Raw genomic sequence first — 13,053 nt, 5'->3', positions numbered from 1 at the left:
AGTTCCTGCCCGTACCTTGGCGTGACAACTTACCGTATATACTCGAGTATAAGCCGAATTTTTAAGCACAGTTTTTGTGCTGAAAAAGCCCCCCCACATACACATTAGGTATCCCTGTGTCTGAAAGTGCCCGGTCTACTGAATATAGGGGATCTGCAGTGCTCCTGTTCCATCGGGAAGGGGTTAATAGGAGCACTGCAGATCCCCTATAGTCAGCCAGGCTGAATTCCAAGTGGGGGAAAAAAACAGTCCTCAAGCTCAGGGAAGGGGCAGACAGACAACCAAAACACCCCCTCCCCTTCCCCAGCACCCAGTAACTACTGCACCCAAAAACTCCGACCATTTTAATTTTTGAAATTTTCCAGTAGCTGCTGCATTTCCCCCCCCACCCCCCTCGGCTTATACTCGAGTCAATAAGTTTTCCCAGTTTTTTGTGGTAAAATTTGGGGCCTCGGCTTATACTCGGGTCGGCTTATACTCCAGTATATACGGTATATTGAGGAGAGCATTGTCTTTATACTTGGCACTGTGCAGTAATCTCATGTATATAAAACCTAACTGATCAATACATTAAAGCTGTTTAGCTAAGCACTAAGGCTAGGTTCACACTATGCTATTTGGAGCGGATTTTGAGGGATTTTCCAACTCAAAATCAGCCCCAAATTCTATCTGTTGTCTGTCTGTTGTTGGTGATGTAAGACAACCTCAAATTCCTCGCCATATTCCATCGTGTGAACCTGTGTCTGTCCTGTCGGCGTGTGAACCAAGTGTGAAAGAGGTTGTAATGAGAAATGTGCAAATAACTAAGTGATTGTGTAATACAAGACTGGGCCTCGGCTGTCAGAGTAGGAGTTGCCAATTCTTAGTGACTTTCCATGATCATATCTAGGGCCAGCGTAAGCAACAAGCCAACCCAAGCAGGTCCCAGGGCCCCAAACTCCAGGGGGGCCTACTGAATGGCGGCAATGAGCACTTTCATCAGAACATCAGATGTGATTCTTTTCCATATGGTTTGATAACACTTAAGAAATTGGTTTGTCTTATCCTCAGGGGCTAAATTCAAATCCGCGTCGGGGTGTCCGTTGTTCTGGTCCATCAGAGAACCAGAACAATGGACAGGCAAAGCACTAAAATAGGTGATACATACGGAGCCTGGCAGACGTCCATGGGTGTTCATTGTTTTTAAACTGAAATCAGTGAATGAAAAATTGTGCGAGGACTTTTTTTGGTCGGCGGACACTGCAAATTCCACATCAGAATGTTTTGCCTCCGTGGAGCGATGAGGGGAGTTCCATTGCTCCAAAAGGTAAGCAGCAACGCCTTCATCGCTCCAAAGAACTCATGTGCCATCTGGCAAAAACAGCGATGTCTCAACAATGGAGGCAGATGACCCTAACCTATCTATCTGCGGGGCTGGGTTCTGTTGATAGACTCCCTTTATAGAGGTAAAACCAGATTTATCTCGAACAAATGGCAATGAGGTTCACCTTGAAAACCGTCCTCATTTAGTGACCAACAGGAAAAGCAGAATTAGTAGAGAGCTGTATATAACCAAGTAGGAAACCACAGGGAAGGAAGCGAAGGGTTAAAAAGCAGGCCACACAAACCCTCCGCCTTGTACTGAGTATACCGCCATACTTTATTCATCCTCCGAAGTATAATGTGATATATAAAGAGATGTCGTAGAAGAAGCTATATATGCTTTACTGCACGTGCATGTGAATGTTACGCAAGAAATTACAGTATAAAAGTGTCTGTCCGAGAAAAGAGAAGCGAGAGTGTGAGGAATCCTGATTAATGTCACCAGAAACGTAGGAAGTCCCCAAATGTCTGAAGACTGATGATGTAGTGTCTGTTTCCACAGAACGCAGGTAGCGGGGGCCGACAGTACGTACACCCACATATACAAAGACACACACCAACACTATATACTGTCACTGTACACCTAGGAGGCTGCCAGGTAGGACCTTACTGACAACTACTATATAGACTGCTAGTACTTGTATATGTCTGCTGTATTATTACTGCTCCGTACAACTCCTATTATTACTCCATATATCCTCCCCTATATCTCCTCCTATTACTCCATATATCCTCTCCCTATATCTCCTCCTATTATTCCATATATCCTCTCCCTATACCTCCTCCTATTACACCATATATCCTCTCCTATATCTCCTACTATTACTCCATATATCCTCTGCTATATCTCCGCCTATTACTCCATATATCCTCTGCTATATCTCCTCCTATTACTCCATATATCCTCCCCTATATCTCCTCCTATTACTCCATATATCCTCTCCTATATCTCCTCCTATTACTCCATATATCCTCCCCTATGTCTCCTCCTATTACTCCATATATCCTCCCCTATATCTCCTCCTATTACTCATACATTCTCCCCTATATCTCCTCCTATTACTCCATATATCCTCTCCTATATCTCCTCCTATTACTCCATATATCCTCCCCTATATCTTCTCCTATTACTCCATATATCCTCCCCTATATCTCCTCCTATTACTCCATATATCCTCCCCTATATCTCCTCCTATTACTCCATATATCCTCCCCTATATCTCCTCCTATTACTCCATATATCCTCTCCTATATCTGCTCCTATTACTCAATATATCCTCTCCCTATATCTCCTCCTATTACTCCATATATCCTCCCCTATATCTCCTCCTATTACTCCATATATCCTCTCCCTATATCTCCTCCTATTACTCCATATATCCTCCCCTATATCTCCTCCTATTACTCCATATATCCTCCCCTATATCTCCTCCTATTACTCCATATATCCTCCTTTATCTCCTCCTATTACTCCATATATCCTCTCCTATATCTCCTCCTATTACTCCATACATCCTCCCCTATATCTCCTCCTATTACTCCATATATCCTCCCCTATATCTACTCCTATTGCTCCATATACCCTCTCCTAGATCTCCTCCTATTATTCCATATATCCTCTCTCTATATCTCCACCTATTACTCATACATCCTCCCCTATATTTCCTCCTATTACTCCATATATCCTCCCCTATATCTCCTCCTATTACTCCATATATCCTCCCCTATATCTCCTCCTATTACTCCATATATCCTCCTATATCTCCTCCTATTACTCCATATATCCTCCCCTATATCTCCACCTATTACTCCATATATCCTCTCCTATATCTCCTCCTATTACTCCATATATCCTCTCCTATATCGCCCCCTATTACTCCATATATCCTCTCCTATATCTCCTCCTATTACTCCATATATCCTCCTCTGTATCTCCTCCTATTACTCCATATATCATCCCCTATATCTCCTCCTATTACTCCATATATCCTCCCCTATATCTGCTCCTATTACTCAATATATCCTCTCCCTATATCTCCTCCTATTACTCCATATATCCTCCCCTATATCTCCTCCTATTACTCCATATATCCTCTCCCTATATCTCCTCCTATTACTCCATATATCCTCCCCTATATCTCCTCCTATTACTCCATATATCCTCCCCTATATCTCCTCCTATTACTCCATATATCCTCTCCTATATCGCCCCCTATTACTCCATATATCCTCTCCTATATCTCCTCCTATTACTCCATATATCCTCCTCTGTATCTCCTCCTATTACTCCATATATCATCCCCTATATCTCCTCCTATTACTCCATATATCCTCCCCTATATCTGCTCCTATTACTCAATATATCCTCTCCCTATATCTCCTCCTATTACTCCATATATCCTCCCCTATATCTCCTCCTATTACTCCATATATCCTCTCCCTATATCTCCTCCTATTACTCCATATATCCTCCCCTATATCTCCTCCTATTACTCCATATATCCTCCCCTATATCTCCTCCTATTACTCCATATATCCTCCCCTATATCTCCTCCTATTACTCCATATATCCTCCCCTATATCTCCTCCTATTACTCCATATATCCTCCTTTATCTCCTCCTATTACTCCATATATCCTCCTATATCTCCTCCTATTACTCCATATATCCTCCTATATCTCCACCTATTACTCCATATATCCTCTCCTATATCTCCTCCTATTACTCCATATATCCTCTCCTATATCGCCCCCTATTACTCCATATATCCTCTCCTATATCTCCTCCTATTACTCCATATATCCTCCTCTGTATCTCCTCCTATTACTCCATATATCATCCCCTATATCTCCTCCTATTACTCCATATATCCTCCCCTATATCTCCTCCTATTACTCCATATATCCTCCTATATTTCCACCTATTACTCCATATATCCTCTCCTATATCTCCTCCTATTACTCCATATATCCTCCCCTATATCTCCTCCTATTACTCCATATATCCTCCCCTATATCTCCTCCTATTACTCATATATCATCCCCTATATCTCCTCCTATTACTCCATATATCCTCCCCTATATCTCCTCCTATTACTCATATATCATCCCCTATATCTCCTCCTATTACTCCATATATCCTCTCCTATATCTCTTCCTATTACTCCATATATCCTATACCTATATCTCCTCCTATTACTCCATATATCCTCTCCTATATCTCCTCCTATTACTCCATATACCCTCTCCTATGCCTCCTCCTATTACTCCATATATCCTCCTCTGTATCTCCTCCTATTACTCCATATATCATCCCCTATATCTCCTCCTATTACTCCATATATCCTCTTCTATATCTCCTCCTATTACTCCATATATCCTCTCCTATATCTCTTCCTATTACTCCATATATCCTATACCTATATCTCCTCCTATTACTTCATATATCCTCTCCTATATCTCCTCCTATTACTCCATATATCCTCCCCTATATCTCCTCCTATTACTCCATATATCCTCCCCTATATCTCCTCCTATTACTCCATATATCCTCCTATATTTCCACCTATTACTCCATATATCCTCTCCTATATCTCCTCCTATTACTCCATATATCCTCCCCTATATCTCCTCCTATTACTCCATATATCCTCCCCTATATCTCCTCCTATTACTCATATATCATCCCCTATATCTCCTCCTATTACTCCATATATCCTCTCCTATATCTTCTCCTATTACTCATATATCATCCCCTATATCTCCTCCTATTACTCCATATATCCTCTTCTATATCTCCTCCTATTACTCCATATATCCTCTCCTATATCTCTTCCTATTACTCCATATATCCTATACCTATATCTCCTCCTATTACTCCATATATCCTCTCCTATATCTCCTCCTATTACTCCATATACCCTCTCCTATGCCTCCTCCTATTACTCCATATATCCTCCTCTGTATCTCCTCCTATTACTCCATATATCATCCCCTATATCTCCTCCTATTACTCCATATATCCTCTTCTATATCTCCTCCTATTACTCCATATATCCTCTCCTATATCTCTTCCTATTACTCCATATATCCTATACCTATATCTCCTCCTATTACTTCATATATCCTCTCCTATATCTCCTCCTATTACTCCATATATCCTCCTATATCTCCTCCTATTACTCCAGATATCCTCCCCTATATCTCCTCCTATTACTCCATATATCCTCTCCTATATCTCCTCCTATTACTCCATATATCCTCTCCTATATCTCCTCCTATTACTCCATATATCCTCCTATATCTCCTCCTATTACTCCATATATCCTCCTATATCTCCTCCTATTACTCCAGATATCCTCCCCTATATCTCCTCCTATTACTCCATATATCCTCTCCTATATCTCCTCCTATTACTCATATATCATCCCCTATATCTCCTCCTATTACTCCATATATCCTCTCCTATATCTCCTCCTATTACTCCATATATCCTCTCCCTATATCTCCTCCTATTACTCCATATATCATCCTATATCTCCTCCTATTACTCCATATATCCTCTCCCTATATCTCCTCCTATTACTCCATATATCCTCCCCTATATCTCCTCCTATTACTCCATATATCATCCTATATCTCCTCCTATTACTCCATATATCCTCCCCTATATCTCTGCCTATTACTCCATATATTCTTTCTCCATATAACTCGGTAAAAGACTTTTAGGCTCTGTTCACATCTGTATATGGGGCTCTGAACTTCTGTCTCAGTTTCCATCAAGAAATTGGGCATGCAGCACACACAATTGTTTTTTTTTTTTCAGCCAAAAAATTACAGATGCCATGTGTTTGACTTCTGAGCCTTTCAAATGGGGGACAAGGGATCACAGTTCTTAAATCAGTGGAGGTTCCAACTGTCTACAAATAAGTTTCACTCTTGGGACATCTTCTTCAACAACTTTCTTAGGCTCAGGTTACATCTTCCTCGCTGTTCAGCGCTCCTGATATGTTTTGGCATTGCCCTATATTTTACACCACTTATGTGTTTAATACTCATTATTGTATTTTCATTTCTTCTTAGATCCCACCAGAGAAGACATCCATCAGAAGAACAGAGAATGGAGTAAGGCGTGCTCTTCCACTGTCTCATCTTTGATCCACTGTAAAACAATTGACCAATTTCAGGTCACCAAAACAGCCAGGATGAACATCTACAAGCATTACCTGAACGTGTCCAAAATCTGTGAACATTATAACTATACTAAAGGGGTTAAAAAAGACAGCTCTTCTCGAGATGTCATCTCCGTGATCTTCATCATCATCTGCTGTATCATCATCCTGGAGAACATCCTTGTCCTCATTTCAGTTTGGAGGAACAAGAAGTTCCACTCGGCCATGTTTTTCTTTATCGGAAATTTGGCATTTTCTGATCTTCTCACCGGATGTGCCTACATTGCCAATATTTTGTTATCTGGTAAAGCCACCTTCACGCTAACTCCTGTGGCCTGGTTTATCCGTGAGGGTACGGCTTTCACAACCCTAGCCGCTTCCGTCTTCAGCCTGTTGGCCATAGCCATCGAAAGACACGTGGCCATCATTAAGGTCAAAGTCTACAGCAGAGACAGGAACTGTAGGATGATCATCCTGATAGGAGCTTGTTGGGTTATTTCCATGGTCATCGGAGGTCTACCCATCATCGGCTGGAACTGCATTGGAAACTTGGACGAATGTTCCACCGTTTTTCCTCTCTACGCCAAAAAGTACATTTTGTTCGTCGTTACTATCTTCACTATTATCCTTATCTCCATTGTGATTTTATATGTCCGTATATACTGTATCGTAAAGTCAAGCCATGCGGAGATAGCCGCGCCACAGACTCTTGCCCTGCTAAAAACAGTTACCATAGTCCTTGGAGTCTTTATCATCTGCTGGCTTCCAGCTTTCACGATTCTCCTTATGGATGTGGCTTGTAAAGTGAAGTCTTGCCACATTCTCTACAAAGCTGACTACTTCTTTGGGGTGGCCACCTTGAATTCGGCATTGAACCCTATCATCTATACTCTGAGGAGCAAAGACATGAGGAGGGAATTTCTGAGGGTGCTTTGCTGTTGGAACTACATGCAGAAGAGTAGAAACGCCGATAAATGCATGCTCCATTTACGTAGCTCCAGTTCTTTAGAACGATACACCCAAAAACACTATTTCCCCACGTCGCCCGGAATAAAGTCCGGCAGTACGTTCGTGTGAACGAGGATCTTTACGAGTTTTGGATAGAATATCTTGAAGTAAAATTGGTGGTTCTTAGTTGCAATTGAACCAGATTACCTTGGTATTACCAGATCGGGGGGAGGTATATCGATGACGTGTCGCTGCATTTCCTTCTATTTCGGGCCTGAATTTCTTTATCCACCAGGTTTCTGACCTCAGGTCCTTCAGTGAAAAGCTCTTGAGATAACTTAGCACTCTGATATATGTTTGCAGGTGAAGTATCAAAAAAAATTTGCCGCAGAACCGAATGTGAAAATCTATTATAGAGGTAGACATTGGGCAAGAATAGCAATTACGGTATTTTCTGTGCAATGGAACGGAAGTGATTTTACACTCCAAAAATCAAGTGCGCAAAAAGACTAGTCAGTCCTAGTCAATGAATGTGATGAATGACACCGCTTCGGAGCCGAGACTGATGGCGAGAAGCAAAAAATTTTCACTTTTTTAATTACAATTTTTTGTAAAAAAAAAAAAAAAACCCGTTGCACACTAATGGCTATAAATAACCTTCACGACCCCTTATCTTTTAAGCAGGAATTTCCTTAATACTAGTAACAAAATGTTCAACTTTTTGGACATTCTTTTATATATATTAGCACAATAATACTAATTTATAATGCACTTAAAGTCGCTGTAAACAATAGTCAGCATGTTTGGCCTAAATAAGTCCCAGCCTAAAGAAATTCTGCTAAAATTTCAAAAAAATTGTTCTCAGAAATAACCACTAGTTGGCGCTATTTTGGTCAAGCACAGTATTGTTACGGATTTATAGGAATGAAGGCCCCCGGACCAACCACTAGCTCGAGTGATATAGGCATTATTAAATTATATCAGTTGCCAAACTTCAGTAACTATTTTATCTATTTTATCCAAATTTTGCCCGTCTTCGAGGCCCATATATAAAAAAAAATTGTAGTCATCTGAAATTGCAACTCCTTTCATCAAATGGTATCATCTGGAGATAGTTAGGGTTAAGTTACTGTTGATGGAATCGGGCAATCATTATGAAGATGTCATCGGAAATTAGAATAATGGCTTGAGGTTTTCTTTGTAAATTGGATATATTGTAATTCATTTTATTGCGCTCTGTATAGAGCGCGCTTTATGTTGTTCTTAGAAATATCAACACGCTGTTTGTGCGTTGCGTCTGGAATAGCTCTTCTCTATTTAAAGAGGACCTTTCACCTCCTGTACCTACTCCAGTTCTTAGTGATTCCAGCACCGATGGAAATTTTTTCTCTAGCCCCCACCATTCCCGAGCTGTGGACAGTGTCAGAGATCAGAGTCACGCCCCCTTTCCTGCCTGACACCACCCACTTGACATTACAGAGTCAGATACCAAAACTAACAGCATCACCGATTACTCGGGAATGGTGGGGGCTAGAGAAAAAATTCCAACTGTGCTGAAATCAGTAGATTGGTGCCTTTTAAAGGATGAAAAGAGCGTGAGAAGTGGTGAATGGTCCCTTTAGTCCCTTCATATACCAGACACAGCATCTGGACAAGATTGGTGCTGGGTTTTTTTTTATAAGAGCAGACCCTTTTCTGTAATCTTATCATATAAAAAGGAGCCACCAAAAGCCGATTTCTGTTTTTCGACAGCATGTGTTGATCCTTAGTCCAACCACACCAATGAAAATTCTCTGTTTGTTATGGATGGACATAAAACAGAGCCACACTCATAGACTTCCTGTGGGAACGTTCTCATCCCAGCAGGAAATGGAAGTGAAAAAAAGTCCTCATGTCAACAAACATCAAATAACAGGATTATTATGACCACGATTCCTTCTAATACAGTCTGAGCCACGCACACTAGGTCAGAAAAATTTGCAGTCGTCTTCATCCAGGGAGTGTCCGTATGTCTAGGTCTACATGACTTGGCACCTTTAAACCTGTATAAGAGGCCACGTCTCCATACACATAACCAGTCCTGCCAATGTCAACAGGACTGGTTGACCATCTGATGTATCTAGTGGCCTCCAGACGTTACCCAATAGCATATAAGATAAGATAATCCTTTAATAGTCCCACATTGGGGAAATTTCAGAATCAGGGGAGGTAAGAATTGGGCTATTGGATTTCACCATACTCCATCCTTTCGTTCTGCCACCTGGCATTGGCTTTCTCCCCTTTCCTAATATGCTTACCTGAATGAATGTGTATGGGGTGGTCGGGAGAGATAGATGTTGGCTAAACAAGTGGTCATCTATCTAGTGTGTTTGGCCAACCTTATAGAACAGCGTTGGTTTCAAAACGCCATCAACGTCAAGGCCGGGACTACACAGTGGCATGTGGCTGTTGGAGTATAGGGGTCACACGTTTACAGCAAAAAGACCTCCATGTATCCCTATGGCAAGATGTTTCAAGGGAGCTGGTGACCATCAGTTTCTATGTAACCCTTGAGTAATTGGAAAAAATTCCCATATGGAAGATAAGTCTTGTTGTTGAACATGTCTTGCCACTTTAAGAACTGGCATCTCCATCGCAAAAAATATACCTGGTCAAACGGGGGGAGTTTAGGTTGTGTATAAACAACAGCTAGGCCTCCAGGTATCTGTGCACCCTTGGATGACGGTCATAGTGGACGCCATGCAACTTTTTCGAGCATGTTTAACTAGATAGCCATTGGCCCCGAGTCTATAGGATCTTGGCATCTTCCCAGTCTTGGCCCATGACGTGTAACTAGTTAAGGTTATGCTGTTTCCGCTTTCTCCCACATCCTATGAATACAGTATTAGAAGTCTTTCCCGTCATGTATATTTCCTAAGCTTCTTTGTGTTTGAGCTACGAGAACCTAAATCTTAAATGAAAAACATTTTATTGCTCCGATAAATCAACAGCTTTGCAAATGGTCTTTGTACAATCGTTACCCGTTTGCGGTATACAGCTTCTATACAGACCTACGTATCTCTACAATCATGTTTTACTCTCCCACCTCTTACACCTTTTCTTACCAACCTGCAGACTATAATGGACTGCAGGGTCAGACTACACAGGGTTTGTTTGTAGTCTGTAGCCATGGAGCCATATCGGTTTGCATGGAAGCTGTATACACCAAATAAGGACTATTTAGGACTATTACGTTGCTTAATACCTTTTCTTTTAGATGTGCCGGTGCAGTGCGGTTGCATAGATGACTTGGACATGTGTGTATTCTTTAACTCTGGCTACAGTTGAAGATCTATGCACGTCATATGTATAATCGCCTCTTATGCTATAGGCTACAGTGCAATAGAAATGCTAATTATATACTATGTATATGGTTTATTAAACACTTTTATCATGTACTGTGACATAAATTTAGTCATGGGGTACAAAGGGTAAATCAAAAATTCATACCAGAGGCGGAGACTGTGCCAAGCATCGGTACATCCGTATCGGGCATTGGATCGTCTGTAGATACAACGCTGTATATAAGAATTCGCAATCCAGTGGCTTGGGATCCATACATGACTATTTGCTATGGGATCAAGAAACTGAGCTGCGATACCGGACACGACCCAAGAAGGGAACTGTTTTTGGAAAAACAAAGATAGTCATTTTTCTATAATCTGATAGACACCTTTAACAGGGACATGTGTTTGGTCAAAGTTTTATGTTATAGACATGTCCTGGTGTTTTTGAATGCTATACAAAGTGCCATCTGTATACTGTACTTTCCAAAGAAATACCCCCCCCCCCTCTAATTCTCATGGCATTGCTACCTCCACCCAATGCCTAATCCCTAGCTGACAGCTGGGCCGACGGACAAGACGCCACAGTTGTCCAAACAGATTCATGGACGATGCTTGAAGGTATCTCATCAACTCCAACCAGTTGTCAGCTAGGGAGGAGAGAGGACAGGCGGTATTATTTTATCTCTTCTGTCATCTGCTGACATAGAAAACAAAAAGAGAGACAACATGTGAGAGCTTCATCAAAAACGATGACCCATTGGGTCTCCTCGTTGACCATTGAGCTCCATTTTGCCCTCAAAATTGGAAGGTAATGAGTGTTGGTGGAAGGACAGGCCAAAATGTAGACCTGGTCATGGCCAGTAGACCATGAAACATATATGGTGAGAGGGGTTGGCCGGTTTTTCAAAAAGGTCCTCCATGTTTCAGTCGCCTGACAATTCTGTTTGATAATGCCCATGACCATAGCTATAGTAGTATATAGCGATGTATACTGCATTGTCACATGACCATGACCCCAGTAGACACAGGCTCCTTCCTCTATCTGCACATGGTCTCATACTGCTCACAAGTGCAGATATAGGATTAGAGGTAGCTATGGGTATTATCCAACATAAGTGCCAGAGCGACATTGAAGCATTATAAGAACTTTTGTAAAAACTTTCCAACCATATTAACGGAGCACTACGAGGAAAACTGCTAAGCCTCTATTCACATCTGTCTTGTTTAATAAAAATGTTGGTAGTGCTTTGTCCGTCACATAACGTACAGCAATAGGCAAAACCCCCTAACTATCATTGGGTTCATTAGACTTCCAAAACAGGCGTGAACACACTCTAAAGTGTTTTATAGGTAGTGCAAGTTCTGCAGGGGCGGAGCATGAAGCAGGAAGTTCCTGTATCAAGCCCCACCCATGAGGTCTCACACTAGACATAACATAGAACATATGTTCAGCTTTTCCTGATGTGTTACATAAGAATATAAAAAAACGGCGGTAGAGCGAGTGCCGCTTTCCATTTTGTCCCCTCAACTGTTTACTCCATGCACAATTATTTAAGTCTGCTTTATCTTTTTTTTTTTGCTTTTGCCTATATGTATTTGTATATATGTACATTAATATATAAGTTTATGTGTCCGCATTATGAACGGTACGAACATTTCCAGTATTTCATGGCTTCTTTCATGAACGGTACTAGATCTTTCCATCTTTCAGGTACACCAAGTATCTCAGCACGAAACGTAAGGAAGTATGGCTGCAACGTGCTGAAACGTGTAACGCCGTTGCTCATCTGTCTGAACGGCTGTGTCACGCATTCTGATGTACAGAGCTTAGAAACTGTTCACATTGCCTTTACAAATGTGTTCGACCCTCTCCATTTATAGACACTACAAATTTTTGTATAAATGTAATATCTTTCCCATGGTGCAATTTTTTTTGCTGATGTCTGTTTGTTACAATATTTTGAATGTATATTAAAACTTTGTGCTTTTTTAAGAATGTTTTTGTGGTATTTTTTTTATCATTTTTACACCATGTTTCATACATCTCTTTGGGGTACTGTTTCTCCTTGTGGAAACAACACTTGGCGTAAGGAGTCTAATAGGTAACGCTCATTGGGACAAGGTATGCAAATGAGCTCTCCTCCAGGAGACTTGAGAACTTCATCAACAACTTCTCACCAAGCCAACTAGTAACTTGTTCTGTACTGATTATGGGACCTTCTACCACCTCCACCAATTCCAACGCAT

General features: G+C 41.2%; 1 protein-coding gene across 1 annotated transcript; it reads left to right on the top strand.

Moving 5' to 3' along the window:
• Window positions 1-6,366: 6,366 nt before the first annotated feature.
• On the top strand, window positions 6,367-12,741 carry LOC142187017 (sphingosine 1-phosphate receptor 2-like). The gene has a single exon (XM_075261425.1). It carries the CDS (start codon window positions 6,566-6,568, stop codon window positions 7,607-7,609), a length of 1,044 nt encoding a protein of 347 aa, XP_075117526.1. The 5' UTR covers window positions 6,367-6,565; the 3' UTR covers window positions 7,610-12,741.
• The last annotated feature ends 312 nt before the right edge of the window (window positions 12,742-13,053 follow it).

Source organism: Leptodactylus fuscus, unplaced genomic scaffold, assembly GCF_031893055.1.
Source record: "Leptodactylus fuscus isolate aLepFus1 unplaced genomic scaffold, aLepFus1.hap2 HAP2_SCAFFOLD_1299, whole genome shotgun sequence".
Lineage (NCBI taxonomy): Eukaryota > Metazoa > Chordata > Amphibia > Anura > Leptodactylidae > Leptodactylus > Leptodactylus fuscus.
The sequence above is the reverse complement of the archived record's forward strand: the minus strand, read 5'-3'. Positions and strand labels throughout refer to the sequence as shown.

Excerpts from the sequence above, each read along its gene's own strand:
- LOC142187017 (XM_075261425.1), top strand. The coding sequence starts at position 6,566 with ATGAACATCTACAAGCATTACCTGAACGTGTCCAAAATCTGTGAACAT.